Below are 23,332 nucleotides of genomic sequence, written 5' to 3'. Positions count from 1 at the left end.
GAAAAAAGTGAAATAGATTTTAATTATATATTTTTCTTAACTCCAAATACTATTTCAACATGTAGTCAATATTAAAAATTTATTGAGATTATTTACTTTCTGTTTTTTTTGCACTGAGTCTTCAAAGTCTGGTGTGTATTTTAACTTACAGTATATCTATTATAATATTCAGACCAAAGGAAACCATAAACCAAACAAAAAGACAACATATGGAATGGGAGCAAATATTTGCGAATGATGCAGCCAACAAGGGATTAATTGCCAAAATATACAAACAGCTCATACATCTCAATAACCCAAAAAACAAACAATCCAATCAAAAAATGGACAAAAGATCTAAATAGACATTTCTCCAAAGAAGACATACAGATGGCCAACAGGCATGCGAAAAAATGCTCAACACTGCTAATTATTAGAGAAATGCAAATCAAAACCACAATGAGGTATCACCTCACACCAGTCAGAATGGCCATCATCAAAAAATCTACAAATAACAGATGCTGGAGAGGGTGTGGTGAAAAGGGGACCCTTCTACACTGTTGGTGCAGATGTAAGCTGGTGCAGCCACTATGGAGAACAGTATGAAGGTTCCTTAAAAAACTAAAAATAGAACTTCCATATGATCCAGCAATCCCAATCCTGGGCATGTATCTGGAGAAAACTATAATTTGAAAAGACAGGGCTTTCCTGGTGGCACAGAGGTTAAGAATCCGCCTGCCAATGCAGGGGACATGGGTTTGAGCCCTGGTCCCAGAAGATCCCACATGCCACGGAGCAACTAAGCCTGTGCGCCACAACTACTGAGCCTGCGCTCTAGAGCCCACGAGCCACAGCTACTGAAGCCCGTGCACCACAACTACTGAAGCCCGCTCGCCTGGAGCCCGTGCTCCGCAACAAGAGAGGCCATTGCAGTGAGACACCTGCACACTGCAACGAGGAGTGGCCCCCGCTCGCTGCAACTAGAGAAAGCCTGTGGGCAGCAGCGAAGACCCAACATAGCCAAAAATAAATTAAAAAAAAAAAAAGATACATGTAGCCCAATGTTCATAGCAGCACTATGTCCAATAGCCAAGACATGGAAGCAACCTAAATGGCCATTGACAGATGAATGGATAAAGATGTGGTACATATATATAATGGAATACTACTCAGCCATAAAAAAGAATGAAATAATGCCATTTGCAGCAACAGATGAACCTAAAGATTATCATACTATGTGAAGTCAGACAAAGACAAGTATCATACGATATCGCTTATATGCGGAATCTAAAAAAATGATACAAATGAACTTATTTATGAAACAGAAACAGACTCATAGACATAGAAAACAAACTTATGGTTACCAAAGGGGAAAGGGGGGGAGGGATAAATTATGAGTTTGTGATTAACAGATACACACTACTATATATAAAACAGATAACCAACAAGGATCTACTATATAATACAAGGAATGATATTCAATATCTTGTAATAACCTATAATGGAAAAGAATCTAAAAAGGAACATATATATATATATATATATATAGGTATAACTGAATCACTTTGCTGTATACCTGAAACTAATGCAACTTTGTAAATCAACTCTATTTCAATAAATATAAAAAAAAACCCTAACAATATTCAGACTAGTCACTTTTTTTTTCTTTTGGCCACACTGCACGGCATGTGGGATCTTAGTTCCCCGACCAGGTATCGAACCCAGGCTCCCTGCAGTGGAAGCGTGGAGTCCTAACCACTGGAGTGCCAGGGAATTCCCCAGACTATCCACATTTTAAATGTTCAAGTCACATGTGGCTAGTGGCTACTGTATAAGGGCATCACACGTGTAGGAGCAATGGTTAACCAGGACCCCCCATGGCTGAGAGGGAAAAGTGTTGAGCTGTGGATAACAAGAATAATATTGTAGAGCAGATTTTGGTTTGCAGAGACTTTCCCAAACATTATCTCATGCAGTCCTTGGAGCAACCCCATGAGATAATTATTTTCACCACCGTTTTGCAGTGCGAAAATCCAGGCTCCGAGGGGTGAAAGTGGTTGAGTAGGTAATGCAGCCGGCTCGTCTCCCCCGCCACCAAGGCATCTCATCTCCACACAACCTCCTGTTAAGCAGAGACCCTACAATCTAGGCGTCACTGAGGAACACAAAGCCCCTTTCAAGAAGAATGCAAGGGCTATACCTCCTCAACCATTCTGGAAAACAACACCCCAAGAAGGAATGCTCACATTAATGTGGTCAAAGGCCAGGGTCACTCAGACTTTAATGCTCATAAGAATTTCTAGATGGGCTTATTTAAAATGAAGATTCCTGGGCCCCAAACCCAGACATTCTTATTCAGCAAGGCTGAGGTGGGAACTCAAGAATCTGCATTTTAATCAAGAGCCCCAGGGTCCTGATACAAGTGGTCCTAAGGCCCATGAGTTTCCATAGATGACCTGGGAGAGTGTGCAGGACCTTGAAATAAGAGTCCTACTGGAGAATTCCCTGGCAGTCCAGTGGTTAGGACTCTGTGCTTTCACTGCTGAGGTGCTGAGGGCGCAGGTTCAATACCTGGTCGGGGAACCAAGATCCTGCAAGCCGCGTGGCAAGGCCAAAAAAAAGAAAGAAAACATCTTACTGAAGAACTGAAACTCATATCAGAAGGTTGTTTGACCTCAGGCAATTCTGGAATCCCGGAGAGGCAGCAAGTTCACAGAGGAAATCTACACTCTGCTATACAAGAGGATTTAATGCTAGGTTAAGATGATTCTCATGTATTGCATATAAAAGGAGGTTGTGCATTTTTCTGTAGTATATATTGATGAAATGTTTAGAAAAAGATTATCAAATAAATGTTACCATGTCATTCCACATTGGCACGTATTTATTTATATACATGTGTATCTACACAAAATGAATGAAAAACACCAAAATATTCATAGTTGTTATCACTCTACCTCACAGGGTTATGGATAATTTAAAAAATTTCTTCTTTCACTTTGATATTTTCTTCTGAATTTTGTGCAATACACGTTATTTTAATAAAAAAACATTTCAGGAAATAAGTAATCATAGAGAAAGGTCTTGAAAGTTCAGTCCAACTAGTAGTTACTTCTTTGTATAGATGAGGTCTTAGGAAAAGTTTACATTTGGTAGGTTTTTAAAAGACCCATGTTTTCTCACTTGGGTGATAAATGAAGACGACTCATGTTATACTTGCACATTGAGTGTAAAACTGAAAAAGTTGGATCTGTCGGGTCCTCCAAGGCTGGAAGCTGCTTAAAGGAGTTTCTGTCCACTGGCGCCAAGCTGCTCCGGGCACTTTGCATCTCGTGCCAGGTAAGCAGAGATGGAGGAGCTGAGGCTCCAGGGTGTGGGGACCCGAGGGAGGGACAGGGCACCTCAAGTTCTTCTGACATCAAAGCCCAGGGGAGCCTCGTGCATCACAGAGCCAGGCAGATCTGAAACCTAAGGGGCGAGACAATCCACAGCTGCTGATTTAGCATACAGGTAGCTCTACCCCCAAGCCAAGTGCTCTCTGTTTAAGATGAGAATGTTAACGTGGGGGCATCACAGTTTCAAGGGAGACATCTGAATATGTGTGTGTAGTTATATTTTTACATATAAAAAATATATATATATAATGTATATTTTCTAGAAAGTGCAAGCAAATTTCTAAAGGCAGGAAAAAAAGTGTTTCCAGGCAGCCTCTCCAGTCCTGGCAAGCATGGTACAGCCTTCCGTGGAGCACACGCTCCTCGCTGAGGGCCTGTGGGTGCCCCGCGGGGTGAGTCCTGCATTAGGTCCGGGTTTGGACCTGCCTTGTGTGCTCTTGGACAGTTCCTGAGCTACAATGACAAGGATGCCAAGGGAAGGCGTCTTGAGCCGCCCTCGCTGGGACCCTGCCTGCATCCTTGGGCTCCCAGCCGGGACTCAGGGTCTCCACACCTGAAAGAAAAAGGAAGAAGAGTCGTATAACTTCGCAAGGTTTTTGTGAGCCTTCCATGCACTAATTCATGAGAAGTGCTGAGCCCTCACAGATGAGTAAAATGGAGAAAACTTTGTCAGAAATCCCAGCCCTGTGGTTGCCTAACCGCCAGTTGCTAAGAGCAGGGAGGGCCAAGCACCTGGCGCCCACACCTCCGGGCTTGTCCCCGCCGTGTCCCAGGCCACATCTCTCCTTGAAGCTCACCTGCAGGTCTTAGCATTTACTCCACCAGCTTTTCTCCTTCTTCTTGGTGTCGCCCCCTCCTCCTGGGCAGGTTTCATGGGAAGGTCAGGATCTAAGATGATGGAAAGGGCTTTGATGGTCCCATGTGGCCTTCACTCCACCTGGCAGGCAGCACAGCAGACGGAGCTGGGGGAGACAGCAGGAGCCCCCTCTTCTTCTACAGCCAGGGGAGCAGGCCAAGTGTATGGACCTTGGGGACCACAGAAACCTAAGGACTCAGGACAAAACAGGCGTAAAAAGAATGGGGAGGAATTGTGTGAAAATGGCTAAGCCACGTCAATCACTGCAAAACTGCCAGAAAAATTCTCATTTGATGAAAAAGCAGAGTAACTATTCCTTCTGTTCTGTACAGTGGGAAGGTGCATTTCACTCAACGGGACACAAAAATAAACTTTAAAGAAGGAAAAAGACACTGCACAGCATAAGCGAGCTGCTTCTGAAGGAGGCCCCTCCCGCTGCGTCACACACAGGACCCAGAGAACTTGTGCTTCTGTAAAGTTCCTTTCAGGGTGCTCGTCCTGACTGAACTCCCACAGCACCCCAGCCTGTACAATCTCCCCACCCCCTTTCCAGCACTGAGCTCCAGGCCCAGCTTCACCAGTCATGCTCCCACTGGTACCAGTCAGCGTGCTTTAGGAAGGAGGTCTGAGGGCCCTCTGCAGAGAGCATTTGTCTGGCTTTGGGATCAGAGCAATGCCAGCCTCATAATAAGAGCTGGGAAGTGTTCTACTTTCTGGAAACATTTGTGTAGAGTTGGTCTTATTTCTTCCTTAAATGGATGGAAGAATATAGCAGTGGAACCATGTAGGCCTAGAGTTTTCTGTATGTAATAAGACATTCCTTCTCTTTTAAGAGGCTTTTATATCCTCCTAAGTATTCATCCACTTACTTAAACAGTGATTGAACTAGAACTGCTACATGCTTTGGGCCACATTGAAGGTCTCCAACCCAGCAGTGTTAGAACCCAACTGAAGTGACACGGGCTCAACTTCTGAGGCACCTTAAAAAGCTCATTGGTCTCTAGATTGTTTGTGAGCTATTTTTGTTATGTAGTCTTACAAAAGACATGAGGATTGGCTGAAAACAGCTAAAATTCAGCACTCTATAACAGTTTAAAACCCAGATGCCTGGCCAAGAAGCATATGAAAAGATGCTCAACATCACTAATCACTAGGTAAATGAAAATCTAAGCCATAATAAGATATCACTTTAATAGTGGGTGACCACTATTAAAACAAAACAAAACGAAATGAACGTGGGCTGTGGATCATTTGGGCATGCTCCCTCTACCTTTCTCTAGCTCACTGGTATCTCCCAGAGAAGAGTTTATACGCTTGTCTGGAGTCCCAGTTTTTGCAACTGCTGCCCAGGGGACACCTCCAGATAGCCTGGCTCTGGTGGCCAGTGGGGCTTACACTTGCAGTCCCACAGGGCTGTATACATTGCATTCTTTTAAAAGCTGCTGCCTGAGGGCCTGGCTTCCAGTCAGCCTGAATCCAGGTGCTGAGACCCTCCCCTTTGGGACACTGGCAGGTCTTGGTACACGCCTTTTACTGGGAGCAAGTAAAAATATCATAGGCTGTTTGAGCTGCATGTAAATCAATGAACTGAGAACACACCCTCACACCCTATACAAAAATAAACTCAACATAGCTTAAAGACTTAAATATAAGACATGACACCGTAAAACTCCTAGAAGAAAACATAGGCAAAACATTCTCTTACATAAGTTGTACCAATGTTTTCTTAGGTCAGTCTGCCGACCCAATAGGAATAAAAGCAAAAATAAACAAATGGGACCTAATCAAACTTACAAGCTTTTGTACAGCAAAGGAAACCATAAACAAAATGAAAAGACAACCTACAGACTGGGAGAAAATATTTGCAAATGATGCGACTGACAAAGTATTAATTTCCAAGATACACAAACAGCTCATACAATTCAACAACAACACAACAACAACAAACAACCCAATCAAAAAATGGACAGAAAGGCTTCTCTGGTTGCGCAGTGGTTGAGAATCCTCCTGCCAATGCAGGGGACACGGGTTCGAGCCCTGGTCTGGGAAGATCCCACATGCTGGGGAGCAACCAAGCCCATGAGCCACAACTACTGAGCCCACGTGCTGCAACTACTGAAGCCTGTGCGCCTAGAGCCCGTGCTCCACAACAAGAGAAGCCACCGCGATGAGAAGCCTGTGCACTGCAACGAAGAGTAGCCCCACTTGCCACAACTAGAGAAAGCTTGTGTGCAGCAACAAAGACCCAATGCAGCCAAAAATAAATAAATAAATAAATATAAAAAAAGAAAAGAAAACCCTCCTTTATTAAAAAAAAAACACACACACAAAAAATTTCATCTACTTAGTTCTTGCCTGTGCATTTTCTAGGCAGGCATTTAAAAAAAAACAACAACAATGGGCAGAAGACCTAAATAGACATTTCTCCAAAGAAGACATACAAATGGCCAACAGGCACGTGAAAAGGTGCACAACATTGCTAATTATTAGAGAAATGTAAATCAAAACTACAATGAGTTGCCACCTCACACTGATCAGAATGGCCATCATTAAAAAATCTACAGGGGCTTCCCTGGTGGCACAGTGGTTAAGAATCTGCCTGCCAACGCAGGGGACACGGGTTCAAGCCCTGGTCTGGGAAGATCCCACATGCTGCGGAGCAACTAAGCCTGTGTGCCACAACTACTGAGCCTGTGAGCCACAACTACTAAGCCTATGTGCCACAGCTACTGAAGCCTGTGTGCCTAGTCCATGCTCTGCAACAAGAGAAGCCACCATGAGAAGCCCGTGCACCGCAACAAAGAGCAGTCCCCTCTTGCCGCAACTAGAGAAAGCCTGCGCATAGCAATGAAGACACAATGCAGCCAAAAATATAAATAAGTAAAAAAAAAAATCTACAAATAACAAATGCTGGAGAGGCTGTGGAGAAAAGGGAACACTCCTGCATTGTTGGTGGGAATGTATATTGGTGTAGGCACTGTGGAAAACAGTATGGAGAACAGTATGGAGGTACCTCAAAAAGCTAAAAATAGAGTTGCCATGTGATCCAACAATCCCACTTCTGGACAAATATCTGGACAAAACTATAATTCAAAAAGATACATGCACCCCAAGGTTCATAGCAGCACTGTTTACAATAGGCAAGACATGGAAACAACCTAAATGTCCATTGACAGATGAATGGATAAAGAAGACGTGGTACATACATACAATGGAATACTACTCAGCCATAAAAAAGAATGAAATAATGCTATTTGCAGCAACATGGATAGACCTAGGGATTATCATACTAGGTGAAGTAGGTCAGAAAGAGAAAGACAAATACCATATGATATCACTTATATGTGGTATGACATGATATCACTTTTATGTGGTATGACACATATAATGACACAAGTGAACTTATCTACGAAACAGAAACAGACATACAGACATAGAGAACAGACTTGTGGTTGCCAAGGGGGAGGGGTGTGGGGGGAGGGATTGTTTGGGAGTTTGGGATTAGCAGATGCAAACTATTATATATAAAATGGATAAACAACAAGGTCCTACTGTAGAGCACAGGGAACTATATTCAATATCCTGTGATAAACCATAATAGAAAAGAATATGAAAAAGAATGTATATATACGTATAACTGAAACACTTTGCTGTACAGCAGAAATTAATTTACACAACATTGTAAGTCAACTATACTTGAATAAAAAAAATAATAAGCTGTTTGGACAAGCACAAGATTTGAGAGACAACCAAGAGCTGGGGCAGGGTTGAATGACAAATTTCACCTCCAGCACGAGGCTGCTCCTTCAAGACTGGGAGAGGTAGTTGTTATATCTACTGTATAGAAACCAACACAGAAAGTCAAGCAAAATGAAGAAACAGAGGAATATGTTCCAAATGAAAAAATAAGATAAAATCTCAGAAGAAACTTAATGAAACGGAGATAAGTAATTTACCTGATAAAAAGTTAAAACTAATGGTCATAAAGATGCTTACTGAAATGAAGAGAAGAATAGATGAACACAGTGAAAATTTCAACAGGGAGATAGAAAATATAAGAAAGTATCAAACAGAAGTAACAGAGCTGAAGAATATAATAACTGAAAAATACACTTAAGGGTTCAACAGCAGACAAGATGAAGCAGTAGAAAGAATCAGTGAACATGAAGACAAGGCAGTGAAACTCAACAGAGCAGCAAATAGAAGGAGAAAAATAACTTGTTACATACAAGGGAACCCCCATAAGACTCTCAGCAGAAAAAAACTTTTCAGGCCAGGAGGGAGTGTCATGATATATTCAAAGAGCTGAAAGGGGAAAAAACTTGCAACCAAGAATACTCCACCTGACAAAGTTATCATTCAGAATTGAAGGATAAAGAGTTTTCCAGAAAGCAAAAGCTCAAGGAGTTCATCACCATTAAACTAGCCTTAAAAGAAATGTTAAAGGGGCTTCTTTAAGCTGGAAAGAAAGCTGTAAGACATTGAGGAAATTGAGAAAACAATCTCATTTACAATTGCATCAAAAAGAATAAAATACCTAGGAATAAATTCAACCTAGGAGGTCAAAGACCTACATACTGAAAACTATAAGACATTCAGAAAAGAAATTGAAGAAGACACAGCTAAATGGAAAAATATTCTATGCTCATGGATTAGAAGAATTAATATTGTTAAAATATCCATACTACCCAAAGCAATCCACAGATTAAAAGCAATCCCTATAAAAATTCCAATGGCATTTTTCACAGAAATAGAACAAACAATCCTAAAATTTGTATGGAACCACAAAAGAGCCTGAAGAGCCAAGCAATCTTGAGAAAGAAAAATAAAGCTGGAGGCATCATGCTCCCTGATTTGCCTATCTGGGATAAATCCCACTTGGTCATAATGTATAACTATTTACACATTGTTGGATTTGATTTGCTATTATTTGTTAAGGATTTTTGCATCTATGCTTATGATAAATATTAGTCTGTTGTTTTTCTTTCTTGTAATGTCTTTGTCTGGTTTGGGTATTAGGGTAATGCTGGCCTTACAGAATGAGTTAAGAAGTGTTCTCTCTTCTTCTATTTTCTGGAAGAGATTGTAAAGAATTTGTATACTTTCTTCCTTAAGCGTTTGGTAGAATTCACCAGTGAACCCATGTGGGCCTGGTGCTTTCTGTTTTAGAAGGTTATTAGTTATTGATTCAATTCATTATAATAGACAAAGGTCTATTCAGATCATCTATTTCTTCTTGTGAGTTTTTATAGAGATTTACTTTTTAAACATTACTTTTAATTTCTAAAAGTAAATATATACTCATAAAAAATGTGGAAAACAAAAAAAGATGGAATCACAATTATTCATTACTTTCCAACTCAGAAGAATTTGTTAATATTTTTGAATATTTCCTCCCAGAATGTTTGTGTGCATATATTTTAAAAACATAATTGAATTACTTTATTTATAATATTTTATGCTTCCTTTAAATGTAACATTCTATTACCAGCATAGTTTTAGTCATTAAGAACTTTTTAAAAAAAATAAATTTATTTATTTATTAATTATTGGCTGTGCTGGGTCTTGGTTGCTGTGCGCAGGCTTTCTCTAGTTGCAGTGAGCGGGAGCTACTCTTCGTTTCGGTGCGCGGGCTTCTCATTGTGGTGGCTTCTCTGGTTGCGGAGCACGGGCTCTAGGCGTGCAGGCTTCAGTAGTTGTGGCACACAGGCTTCAGCAGTTGTGGCACACGGGCTTTAGCACTTGTGGCGCACGGGCTTAGTTGCTCCGTGGCATGTGGGATCTTCCTGGACCAGGGCTCGAAACGATGTCCCCTACATTGGCAGGCGGATTCTTAAACACTGCACCACCAGGTAAGCCCCATTAAGAACTCTTAATAAACATTTTCCAAATAGAAATGTTAACTTACATAACATCTCTGTGTTTCAGTTTTCTCATCTGTAAAATAGGTTCAATAATATACACATCTCATAGGACGGTTGTGAAAAATAAATGAGATAATGCATGCAAACGTGTAAAGTGCCTAGCATGTAGATTGTTAAAAATGGCCATAAATTCCTCCATCCTATGTGCATGCCCTTTTGTAGTGTGTCTTAGCTATAACCGACCAGGAAGTAAAGTCTACTTCTCCACTTCCTTGATTCTTGGCATGGCTTTGTGACTTGCTTTGGCCAACTGAATGTGGCAAAAATGAAGTTGTGTAGCTAATGAGCCAAGTGCTTACTATGCCTTGCAGCTTCTGGTCTGACTCTACTGGAACCCTGAGACCACGATGTGAAAGACACATGGCCCAGACAACAGCCATAGGCATCAGCTAGATACGGAGGTGAAGTACCTTAGACCACCTAACCCCCTTCCTCCAAGCTGAGCTCTCAGATAACCACAATTACATGAGGGAAACCAGGCGAGACCGGAACTGCCTAGCTGAGACCAGCCCAAATAAAATGGTTGTTACTTTAGCTTCTAGGTTTTCAGGTGGTTGTTACATAGCAATAAAAAGATAACTGATACAGTGATGATTAAATACTATTATTATTACTGCCATATAAATCTAAAAGGTGAGACTATGATACTGGGATACTTATCTAAGCACTTTAAAATGTCTTTACGCATTCAACACATATTTTACTGTCTCATATATATAAAGCAGAATCTTAATATTCAGGCCATGGTGGACATCAATACCACAAAGAAATCTATTCACATACATTTCCTAATCCCAAAGAACTAACAAATAAATTACTGGAGATCTTTCTTCATGTGTAACCTTTTTTTTTTTTTTTTAAATATTTTTTTGGGACTTCCCTGGTGGCCCAGTGGTTAAGACTCCATGCTCCCAATGCAGAAGGCCCGGGTTTGATCCCTGGTCAGGGAACTAGATCCCGCATACCACAATTAAAAGATCCTGCATGCCTCAACTAAGACCCAGCGTAGCCAAATAAATAAAAGAATAAATAAATATTAAAAAAAAACACCATTTCCCACATGAAAATAAAAAATAAAAATATTTTTAAAATTTTATTTTATTTTTCTTGGCTGTGCCGCTTCCCAGGCATGAAGATTCCAACCAGGGAATGATCACACGCCCTGTGCAGTGGAAGCGTGAAGTCTTAACCACTGGACCATCTTAATCCCAAGATTAGTACATCTTTATTTGAATGTGCAGGGTAGTGAACTGGCAGAAATGTATAATTAAGTAATTATGGCAGCAATGCTATTTTTTTCATGTTTTCATGAAATCAGCTACCCTTGGGCAATAGAGGGAGTTGATGGGAAATTAGCCTCTTATTTTGTCCCCCTTGCCTCATTGCAAAAGGAAACAGAATCTACAAGATGATGATGGTGATTACAATGGCTCACATTTGTTGAGTGCTTAGTATATATAGCAGACACTATGCCAACTATTTTAGATGCATTTATTCCTCATAACAGGTTATTTGGTATTCTGTTATCCTAATATGGATCAGGAATCTGAGTTGGAGCAGTTAAGTGATTCAAGATTAACCAGCTAGCAACTGACTGAGCTGAAGTTTAAACTTAAGATCTATCTAACTTCAGAGCCTAAGCTTTTTAAGCATTAATTAAGCTTTTTAGTTGCCTTCCACAACTTGCTTCTGGTAAATACACTGTTGACACTCTGCAGACTCTTGAGGAATAGCATATCTGTTTAAAAATCACTTTCGGGGGCTTCCCTGGTGGCGCAGTTGTTAATAATCCGCCTGCTAATGCCAGGAACAACGGTTCGAGCCCTGGTCCTGGAAGATCCCACATGCCGCGGAGCAACTAAGCCCGTGCGCCACAACCACTGAGCCTGTGCTCTAGAGCCTGCGAGCCACAACTACTGAGCCTGCCTGCCACAACTACTGAAGCCTGCACACCTAGAGCTCGTGCTCCTCAACAAGAGAAGCCACCGCAATGAGAGGTCCATGTACCGCAATGAAGAGTAGCCCCGGCTCGCCGCAACTAGAGAAAACCCGCGTGCAGCAATGAAGACCCAACACAGCCAGAAATAAATAAAATAAAATTTATATAAAAAATAATTTTCAATCTAATCATTTAAATGCTTAAAACAGGGGGTCACTTAAAAAAGTGAGAGATATTTCAACTCTCTGAAAAGCAAATGTGACCCGTCATTCTGTTCCATTGGCTTAAAATGTACTGTAAATGAGATGGTTCTGAGAACCAGGGAAGGGCTTAAAAAATGGACTCCCAAATCCCATACCTCAGAGTGTGTTGTAGTGGGAGTAGCCTTTAAAAAACGCTACCAACCGCCCCAAGCTGTAATGCGAAGAATGACTAGAGATGACACAGCAAGACCACTTAGGGACATCAGGACTGGTTCATGGCAGCACTGCTTGTAGTGCTAATGCCAAGCAGGCACGTACGCTCCTTTGTAAAAAATACACTTTTTAGGGGAATATAAAACAACCTATCTTCTAAGTAATAATTATACTGCCTCTAGGCTTAATTCTTCTAGGAATAGTTACGGAAATGCATATATTTTTTTCTACTCTTGGTAACAAGCAGATGCTTTACTGAGAGTGTTTACATACACCTTTTTCTGAAATAGAAACCCATAAATAAATATTGTGCTTATAAATGCCATACACCTGGTCTCCCACAGATGTACATGAAGGAAAAATTTGAAAAGTTTAATAACGCCCCCAGAGAGGTTCAAATTTACAATCCACAACTTTTATCAAGAGTCAGAAAATTCTATAAAAAATATATTCTATTAAATCTTTTCCAGAAACATGTTTTGTACATATTCATGAATGCCTATTTTCCTGCCACCAGAAGCTGTCCTTAACCTCAGCATCAGAAATAGCCATGGAGCTATAGTCACTGACTAAGGAGTATTCTGTAAAACTTCACATTACATATTTCTGATTTTAATTAGGATAATTTACCTTTCTCTCAATTTGAAATGCTGGAATATGTAAAAGAAAGAGGGAGAACAGGAAAAGTGAAGAAAGCTTGATGACCTATTTTCACATACCTCAAATGTTCACTCTTTAAAAAAGTTTTGTGGTAAAATATACATAACATAAAATGTATGATTTTAACTATTTTTAGGTGTACAATTCAGTAACAGTAAGTATATTCATAATGTTGGGCAACCATCACCACTGTCCTTTTCCAGAAATTTTCATTGTCCCAAACAGAAACTCTGTACCCACTAAATAATAACTCCTCAGTCCCATCTCCTGCCAGGCCCAGGTAACCTCTATTCTACTTTTTGTACCTATGAAGTTGTCAATTATAGGTGCCTCATATAAGTGGAATCATACAATATTTGCTCCTCTGTGTCTGGATTATTTCACTTGGCATAATGTTTTCAAGGTTCATCACTATGGTGGCAAGTACCAGTATTTACTCCCTTTTTTAAAAAAATTTATTTTTTGCTGTATTGGGTCTTCGTTGCTGCACGCAGGCTTTCTCTAGTTGCGGAGAATGAGGTCTACTCTTCATTTTGGTGCGTGGGATTCTCACTTGCAGTGGCTTCTCTTGTTGCAAAGCACAGGCTCTAGGCACGCGGGCTTCAGTAGTTGTGGCGTGTGGGCTCAGTAGTTGTGGCACATGGACTTAGTTACTCTGAGGCATGTGGGATCTTCCCGGACCAGGGATTGAACCCGTGTCCCCTGCATCGGCAGGCGGATTGTTAACCACTGTGCCACCAGGGAAGTCCACTTCATTCCTTTTTGAGGCTGCATAATATTCCATAGTATTCATAACCATTCATCTGTTGACACTTAGTTATTTCCACTTTTTGACTATTGTGAACAATGCTGCTATGAACATTGGTGTTCAAATAGCTGATTCAGTCCCTGCTTTCAATTCTTTTCAGTATATACCTGGAAGTGTAATACTCATTTGAGTAAATTCTAAAGAAAAAGAGAACGGATGCATATACTTAAATATTAAAACGTGTGTTCAGAGCTGGACCTAGAAGGCCAAGTTAGGTGGATTAAGGGATGCCTGAAAAACTACCTTAACTGTTCTATAATAAAACTATAGTTCCACTGACTCAAGGTATTGGGAAATTCTGTTTTGATGAGAGCTTATTATTTGGAAAGGTTCAAAATGAGAGCTTATATCTAAGAAACTAAACCTCCCCAATATCACCAATAAAAGGTTGTGAGGTTCTTCATTTTCACAGTTTCAATGTTTTCCCTTTAACTGATTGACTAGAGTGCCCTCATGTGTCTGTATTTTTATACTACGGTGGTTTTGAAAAAGATTTAATATTGGAATCAGAACTGGGGAGGAAATTTTAAGTATCATGCTTTAAAAAGTTGAATGCATGCAAGGTCCCATCCCTAACCACCTTAAAAAAATTTTTTTTTTACAGTGATGTAAATCACATGCATAAAAGACAATCTAAAATGTATAGCTACAATGTAAAGAATGGAAAACCACGCCACTTTTAGTGAGAAAAAGTACATTACTAGTGCCTTAGAAACTCCCTGGATGCCCTTCAAAATTGCATGCAGCTTACTCTCAGAAGTAACACTGTCCTGAATTTAGTGTTTTCATCCCCTTGCTTCTCGTTATAGTTTTAACACTTGTGTTTGCTTCCCTATATAGTGTTTTTTTTTTTGGGGGGGGGTGCATTCCTATTTTTGAACTTTTTATAAATTGAATCTTATTGTGTTTTCTGTGACTTGCTTTTTTTATACTACCTTTTCAAAAAGCATGTTGATTCATTCGTTCACTTTCAAATCTTTATGGTACTCCACTTTATAAATAGTCTTCATAGTCATTCAGATTGTTTCCAGTTATTACAAATAAAGATGTTAGAACATTATTCAACGTGGTGCCTGGTGCTCATGTGTAACAGTTCCCCTAAAGTATACTAATAGGAGTGCAATAGATGAGTCTTAAGGGGTGCACATATCTAGTCTTTCTAGGTAATGCCAGTTTTTCCAAAGTGGATGAGAGTAGCCCATAATAATTCCCTTTCCTCCAAATCCTTGCCAGCACTTGGTCATCAGACTTTTACATTCCCGCCAATCTAGTAGAGTGAAATGTTATCTCATTGTCGTTTAAATGTGCATTATGATTATTCATGAGGTTGGGCATCTTTTCCATGTTTCCATGTAATCTGTGTTTTCTCTCCTATGAAATGCCTATCATGTCTTTTCCCACTTTTCTATTGGATTGTCTTTTCCTTACTGATTCATAGGCATTCGTTTTTTCTTTAAGGTGCTATTTTTTAAAAATAGCAAGAAATAACATTCATGGAGAAGAGTATGCACAACACGAAAGCACTGTTTATAAAGAATATTTTAAATCAAACAACTGAGTAACCACCACCTAGGTCAAAAAGAGAATGTTCTCAACACTCCAGAAGCGCCTCCTCTAACCCTCCATGATCACAGTCCCCTCCTTTGCTCGGAGGTAACTACCATTCTGACTTTTGTAGTAATTACTTCATTGCTTTTCTCTTTATAATTACATCACCTGGAAATGCACCCTGAACAACATAGTTTAGTACTGCCTACTTCTGGATGTTAAAATGGATTCCCACAGTAAATATTCCTTTGTCTTTGTCTTCCTATACCCAGAACTATGTTTGCGAATTTCATGCTGTTTCGTGTAGCTACTGGTTGGCCATAAAGTTCCTTCGTTTTAAAGCAAAAATAAAAGACACATTTTTCATTTTCACCAAGAACTTTATTGAACAACATATTCACCCTTTTGTTCCACTACCTTCTGCCATTTTTCAGGCAACTTCATAATTCCATCTTCCCAAAACTTTTTATCTTTTTGAGCAAAGAACTTTTCCGGCTGCCTTTCACAGTCTTCCAGGGAATTGAAATTTTTTCCATTAAGAAAATTTTGTAAAGACCAAAATAAATGGAAATCCGAAGGTGCAATCAATGTCTGGTGAAAACAGCGGATGAATCAGAACTTCCCAGCCAAGCTGTAACAGTTTTTGCCTGGTCATCAAAGATACATGCAGCCTTGCATTATACTGATGGAAGAGTATGCATTTTCTGTTGACTAATTCCAGGCGCTTTTCTTCGAGTGCTCCTTTCAGTTGGTCTAATTGGGAGCAGTAGTTGTTGAAATTGTTTGGTTTTTCTGTAAGGAGCTCATAATAGAGGACTCCCTTCCAATCCCACCATATACACAACATCACCTTCTTTGGATGAACTCCAGTGATGTTGGTGTGGTTGGAGGTGGTTCATTTCGCTTGCCCCACAATCTCTTCCGTTCCACATTATTGTACATTATCTGCTTTTCATCGCCTGTCACAATTTGTTTTAAAAACGGAACGTTTTCGTTATCTTTAAGTAGAGAATCGCACGCGGAAATATGGTCAATAATGTGTCTTTCGCTTAACTTATGTGGAACCCAAACATCAAAGCGATTCGCAAAACCCAGCTGGTGCAAAGGATTTTCAGCGCTTGATCTGGATATTTTGAGTATGCTGTCTATCTCCCGCGTGGTATAACATTGATTGTCCTCCATTAATGTCTCGATTTGATTGCTATCAACTTCAACTGGTCTAACCCGAGTGAGGAATTTTACAAACCATTTTTGACACGTTCGATCCGTCACAGCACCGTCTCCACACGCTGCACAAATCTTTTTGTGCGTTTCAGCTGCATTTTTACCTTTCTTGAAATAATAAAGCATAACATGACGAAAATATTGCTTTTTTTCCTTCCATCTTCAACATTAAGATGGCTACACAAAAATTCACCAATTTTTATGTCTGTTTAAATGCACGCTGATATGATAGCTGTCACATACAATCTAACAAAGCTTTCCAATGAAGTGAAAGACAACTAGGTACTGCTAGAGACAGCTTACCGGGAAAAACGAACGAACGTCTTGGCCACCGCAACAGTCCGTTCGTCCTGGTTGCCGTATGCCACCCACTGCTGTTGGGTAGTTGTGCTGCTGCACGGTCTACCACAATTCACTGAAGTATCGTCGCCTTAGACACTCGGGGGGGTTTCCAGACTTCGTCCTTATTAACGACGCCGCCAGGAATATTCCTGTAGCTTCTCCGGGTGTCCTTGAGCCAGGTTTTCTCTAAATACCACAGAGCGGAATTGTTAGATCGCAAGTACACGCACCTTCACCTCTGCTTCACGACCCTCAACCGCCCAGAGTGGGCGCACGGCCTACGCCGCCGCCAGCGTCAGAGGATCCCCGCGGTCCACCCACGGCGCAGGTCAGAGTGTCTCATTTCCGCCAAGCCAGCGGGTGCAGTGTGTCTAAAATCCAACCAGCCTAAGCCAGTCCCTGTGGTTTTAACGCGTCCCCGGGTTAGCACTGCGCCCGAGCGCCTTCTGTGTTGACCGGACACCTGGATTCCTCCGTTTTAAAGCACTTGCCCAACTCTTCTGCCCCCTTCCCACCGGGATGTCTGTGCTTTTCTCCAGGAGTCCTTGGGCCTCCCGGACACAAGCTTTGCAGCCACCACACGCCTCTCGGACGTCTCCTCCGGGCCTGCGGCTTGTTTCTCTGAGAAGTCTTTTTCTTTTTTTTTTTCACTTTAGTCAGATTTGCCAGCCTTCTCCCGTTAGCGCTTGTAGTACCACGCATCACACCCCTTGGCCGTGAAGGCGGCCCACGGTTATTCCCAGAGCGCGCTCACCCTTAACTTCCGTAGCCCGGCGTCCGCCTCCCTCAAGCAGCCCCTCCGCGCGCGCCCGTCCCTCAGCGTCTAGCCCGCTACGCCGGCGCCCGCCCTTTCCCAGGACGCAGAGCGCAGGCGCGCCCGCCGGGCCCCCGCACCGCACCGCCTAGTGCGCCTGCGCCGAGAGACGCCCCGCCCCCACACGCCGGTCGTCTATAAATTCTCGAGCGTCTCCTCGCGAGAGCTTTGATTCTCATGCTCGCTGTTGAGGTCGGAGGTCAGGGCGAGCGTCTAGCGGGCCGCAGGAGGAAGATGGCGGTGGAGTCGCGCGTTACTCAGGAGGAGATTAAGAAGGAGCCCGAGAAGCCCATCGATAGGGAGAAGGTGCGGGTCTAGAGAGGTAGAGGGGGCCCCGGGGCGGAGGGGCGGCCGGGAGGGGGCGGCCGTGCGCGGGTGGAGGGGAAGGAAGGGGCTGCGCTCGCCGCCGCCTGACTCTCGCCTCTCCCGCCCCCAGACCTGCCCGCTGTTGCTGCGCGTCTTCACCACCAACAACGGCCGGCACCACCGCATGGACGAGTTCTCCCGCGGAAACGTGCCGTCTAGTGAGCTGCAGATCTACACCTGGTGAGTCAGGGCCTGGCGTCGGGGCGGGGGTCGCTGGGGGCCCGCCTGCCGCGTTTTCAGTTCCTCCAGCTCTCGGGGCCTCTGGGCGCAACTCGCGGGAAGTCGGGGTCTCAGCTGTTGGAGAAATGGGTATTTGCTTATCTTGTGGCGCTTTTACGTCTGAGGTTGAAACTTTTGGGTTGTAAAGAATTGAGCCAAGGTTGCTGTCACTGTCTTGGCTGCTTGGTACGAAAGTGACACGTAGGTCGTTCAGTGCGGTAGCCGCCCCTAAACTTGGTCGAGTTTGTGGTGCTAGAATAACATGGGGCGGGGGAGTGGTGCTGTTGGGTGATATTTGTCGTCCTCGTAGAGCGTCTGCACATAATACTAAGCCTTAGGTGTCGTAGCATGGAAAAAAGCAGAACCGGGTGGTTTTTGTTGTGGTGCTTAATGGAGAAGCTTTTGATGTGTGTTTCCTGAAGACCTGCCCCTGAGCGTTTTCCACTCAAGCGTACCTTTCCTACCCCGCGTCTGACTAGGAGCATCACATACAGCAAGCTGTATGCAGCTCCTTGGTTGGACATTATCGTGGCTTTTTAGTAGCAGTAAAAGGTGTATAATTTTAAAAAATACATCTAGTGTGGTAAAATATATATTTGCCATTTTAATTGTTTAAGGGTACAATTTGATGGCATTAAATATATTCACATTGTGCAACCATTACCACTATTTACAAAACTTTTAAATTCCTCCCAGCAGAAATTCTGTACCCAGTAAGCAGTAACAATGGGAATTCCTCCCTTACCCCAGTTCCTGGTAGACACTCCTCTATGTCTATATGAATTTGCCTATTCTAAGTACTTCATATAAGTGCTCTCATATTAGATTTGTTCTGTTGTGTCTGGCTTATTTCTCTTACGTTTGCAAGGTTCATGGTTTAGTATATAATAAAAAGTCATTCTTTCTTAGGGTTGAATAATAGTTTATTGGAAGGATGTGCTACATTTTGTCCACTTGTCTGTTGATGACTACTTCAGGGGTTGTTTCCATCTTTCAGCAAAATTTATGTAGTATGATTCTAGTTAAGTATTGTTCCAGGATAAAAGTTCAGGAAGGTTGATTTAACTTATAGGGAAGAACTGTTATCAATAGATTGATGAACACCTCTGTTCAGATGTTAGAAGTCTATATTTCCTCCAACAAATTAAGAGTTCCTATTTGCCAGGTGCTTTGCTTACACCCAGAGGGTATAAAGAGGGTACTGCCCCTCTCTAGAGTAAACACAATCTCAGAGAGAAAGCAGATGAAATAAATGCTAATTAAGACTTTAGGGTGGAGATGGCAGGGTGAGATTGTTCCACAGACTCTCTACTCTCGATCAAGAAAGAAATTACAAAAATTTCCTGTCCTAAACTGTCCTGTCCATAAACTGCAACCAAACTAGGAAAGACAACCTTATGTTATACCTCAAAATGGTGGCTAAAGAAAGACAGGATGGTTGGTGAGGGGTAGCACAGAGCCCTGCTGCCACTCCCAGAAGCAGTAATGAGGGAAGATTGGGAATTCTCAATTTGTAGAAGTAGACTGAGGGGCCAAAGTAGGAGGCCTTAAGACAAATCAAGGAAAAAGGAGTGAGGTCCACAGGAGCCCAGCAGAAGCTAGTTGAGTTTGCTGATGTCCAAGGCACTGTGTGGAGCTGTGGGAATACCCACACAGGAGTGATACATCCTGTGCTTGGGTGACCACTACACAGGTTATGGGAAGAGAATTATGTAGATCACTGTAACGGTTCAATCAGAAACACAGACCAGTAGGAGATGTAAAGAGATTTACAGCAAAGAATTGGTCCACACAATTGTGGGGACTGCTTAGGTACCTAAGTCCCTAGTCTGGTGCATAACCTGTGGTGCAGGTTATGATGAAGGGCGGGCTGGGACGCCGCAGCTTAAGCTGCTGAATTTCTTCAGGGAAGTCAGGAGCTCTGCTCTGAAGGCCTTTTCAACTGATTGCATGAGGCCCACTCGTTGATTAAAAGGGTTGACTCAGATTATCTAGGATAATCTGCCTTAAAGTCAACTGATTATAGACTTTAATCCCATCTAAAGAACACCTTACACAACACCTCCCTTAGTGTTTGAATAACTAGGGGCTGTAGCTTCTCGAAATTGACACATAAAACTGACCCTCACAGTCACCTAGCAAAGGCTTCAACCCCGAGAGAGCTCTTGCATTTGTCGCTTGTGTACTCACCTTTTAGACTGCTAATCAGAAAGCAACACTTGGCACTGCAACTGTTGGTTTGGGGAGAGTCCTCAGCAGGTGGGAAGCTTGTGGAGGACTCCCGCTGTTCAGGACTGACAAAAGGTGTGAAACGAATTCCCCACGTTCATTATGAGCAAGATGACAGTATGTGGGAAATGTTGCTGGAAAGGAAGAAAGAGTCCTTTCTGGTACATAAGTATACACTGTACATACCAGGGAATAATTGACACAGAATAAACATCATTAGAATGTCAGGTTAAAAAAAAAGTTGAGATGAGTTGGAAGCAACATACAGAGATTTGAATAATGAGAGGTTGAAATAAAGCTGTGATGGTGGAGATGGAGAAAAAAATAGATTTGATCTGTCTTTTCGCTGTGCCACGTGGCATGTGGGATCTTAGGTTCCCGACCAGGGATTGACCCTGCACCTACAGCAGTGGAAGCGTGGAGTATTAACCACTGGACCACCAGGGAAGTCCAGTTTGATCTGTCTTTAGGAGGTAGAAACAACAAGATAGAGATGGGAAGAACTGAAAAATGCTTAGGTTTGTGACCTGGGCATCTAAGTGGGTGACGGTATTTTGAGGGTAATATGAGAGGAAGGGCATGTTTTGCGGGGGACACTGTTGAGTTCTGTTACGGGCATATTGAGGATTCAGCAGCAGTAGAGAACAGAAGTCGATGTGGTCATCGTGGATGTTTTTGTTCTCACTGCAGTTGAAGCCATGGTTCTACTTGAGGATAATGTGGTAGAGATGGTATAAATAGGGTGCAGAGTTAAAGCTAGATGATGCCTTGGGTGTTTGATTCCCTGCTCGATGCTGTCCATTGGAATTGTCATCTTTACAGGTGCCTTGTGTCCAGGGTCATTGTATAGCACTCTGCAGGCCGTGTTGCTTCAAGTTCCAAGTCCTCTGTTTCATGTTCCCAGTTGTCAGGGAAGAAAATTCAGAAACTTAGACTGTTGCTTATAATACAAGATGCTTATATTTTAAAAGGTTTTTCCAGATTGTGCCATATTAGCTCAAGGGACTATATTAAATTCTGAGTTCAAATAGAAGTTGGCAGGGCAAGAATATATATTGTGAAAGGAGCCTATGCTTAGTCTTGAAAATTACATAGGTTTCATTGGCTTTAGGAGTCCATCTATTGTAAAACTCATCAGAACATTCAGTCTTAGAAAGGAGATGCTAAAATGTAGAAAAGTATGTCTTTGAAATAATGAAAAACAATTATTTTAAGAATTTGGATTAATTTGGACTAGTTATCCTTAAGTGGGTAAATCACTAGGCCATCGAGATGTTACATAGCAACAAAAGGTAGCATATGTAATTCTGAAGTCCCTTTTAGCATATTACCAGTCTGACCTTAATTCATGAAAATTTCAAACACTGAGGCTGGTAAGGGGAATATTTGGGGGCAAATAGTATTAGTAGGTGCTTTAAAATTAACTCAGTTGTAAGACCCTGACAGTTTCTAAGGTAAAGTTGCAATTGAGACACATGTAATTAACTCACTGTGTGTCAGTGTCCTTGGTTACATCATTGCTGATTAATCAAATGTAATGTCTTTTTTTCTAAAAAAAAAAAATTCAGGATGGATGCAACCTTGAAAGAACTGACTAGTTTAGTAAAAGAAGTCTACCCAGAAGCCAGAAAGAAGGGCACACACTTCAATTTTGCAATTGTTTTTACAGATCTTAAAAGGCCTGGCTATCGGTAGGTAACTTTTCATTCTTAATTCCTATAATCTCTTTGATTTCAGTATGTTCTGATAGGGATAATCCCTTCAATGAATCTCTTTAGTGGAGGGGGAACTACAGATTTATACATCTTAATATCTGGTTTAGATTAATACAGTACTTACATTTTAACTGTGCTGTAAGATAATGGAGCAAGTCCGGCCCCACGGTCACTTTGTAGCACACACTGGCATTGACCAGCCACCCTTTAACAGTTGGTCTCCTTCCCTGCAGAGTAAAGGAGATTGGCAGCACCATGTCTGGGAGAAAGGGGACTGACGACTCCATGACGCTGCAGTCGCAGAAGTTCCAAATCGGAGACTATCTGGACATAGCAATCACTCCTCCAAATCGGGCACCACCTCCTTCAGGGCGCATGAGGCCATACTGAATTTTATTTACTGTTTCTTGAATTTATTTTCCATTCAGTTATGTAAAATAAACTTTCGCTTTTTCCTCCTCCCCTTATTGCCATTAAGCCTTTAAACTCTAAACAAATTGTAATGCATCTATTTAGGAGTTAGATTTGGCTTTGCTGTGGTATGAATATTAATAGAAAGTCCATGTTTCACGTTCTTCTGTAAAATATGAAAAGTGCTCTTAGCATTGTATGTAAAAACTGTATTATGTTGCAGTCACTTGGAGTGTGAAAGTTAATGGGGCATGGGTTCAGGGTTTAATTTAGTATTGGGGGTTTATACAAAGTAGTGGAGTTGGTATGTTTAAGCCCAAATGGGGCAGAACAGGAAAGCCATGAGATTGTATTAAATAGAGCAGGAGTTTGTCGCCCAGAAGGTTGTATGGAGTTGGGAAGAAGACCTTTGGGAAGATGAGAGGGGCAGCTGAGGCGTTTTGGAACAGTCTGAGCTGAGGCAAGTTGAAGAAGCTGTCTGTTTGAA

The 23,332-nt window shown here is 41.9% G+C and overlaps 1 protein-coding gene and 1 long non-coding RNA gene across 4 annotated transcripts; one reads left to right on the top strand and one right to left on the bottom strand.

Annotated features, from left to right (window-relative positions):
* Positions 1-2,490: 2,490 nt before the first annotated feature.
* On the bottom strand, positions 2,491-17,918 carry LOC114888411. 3 transcript variants are annotated; one of them, XR_003791774.1, is made up of 4 exons: positions 17,846-17,918; positions 17,053-17,277; positions 4,172-4,336; positions 2,491-3,927 (listed from the first exon to the last, which is right to left on the bottom strand). It is a non-coding gene; the product is annotated as an uncharacterized LOC114888411 (long non-coding RNA). The 3 variants fall into 3 exon arrangements; XR_003791772.1 differs by having other exon boundaries at positions 17,053-17,895; XR_003791773.1 differs by having other exon boundaries at positions 4,172-4,262; positions 17,053-17,895.
* Positions 17,919-18,070: 152 nt separating this feature from the next.
* On the top strand, positions 18,071-23,067 carry SAP18 (Sin3A associated protein 18). The gene is made up of 4 exons (XM_029210172.1): positions 18,071-18,211; positions 18,342-18,451; positions 22,288-22,410; positions 22,668-23,067. The coding sequence occupies exons 1-4, from the start codon at positions 18,083-18,085 to the stop codon at positions 22,822-22,824; spliced, it is 519 nt and encodes a 172-aa protein (XP_029066005.1). The 5' UTR covers positions 18,071-18,082; the 3' UTR covers positions 22,825-23,067.
* The last annotated feature ends 265 nt before the right edge of the window (positions 23,068-23,332 follow it).

The sequence above is a fragment of the Monodon monoceros genome, unplaced genomic scaffold (assembly GCF_005190385.1).
Source record: "Monodon monoceros isolate NGI ecotype Baffin Bay Population unplaced genomic scaffold, NGI_Narwhal_1 Super_Scaffold_8, whole genome shotgun sequence".
Classification (NCBI taxonomy): Eukaryota; Metazoa; Chordata; class Mammalia; order Artiodactyla; family Monodontidae; genus Monodon; species Monodon monoceros.
This window is presented reverse-complemented; position numbering and strand designations above follow the sequence as displayed.

Bases quoted from the DNA above. Each gene is read 5' to 3' on its own strand.
- SAP18 (XM_029210172.1), top strand. From the start codon at position 18,083: ATGCTCGCTGTTGAGGTCGGAGGTCAGGGCGAGCGTCTAGCGGGCCGC. The intron at 18,452-22,287 runs GTGAGTCAGGGC...AAAAAAATTCAG, and splicing joins GAGCTGCAGATCTACACCTG to GATGGATGCAACCTTGAAAG. The intron at 22,411-22,667 runs GTAGGTAACTTT...CCTTCCCTGCAG, and splicing joins CTTAAAAGGCCTGGCTATCG to AGTAAAGGAGATTGGCAGCA.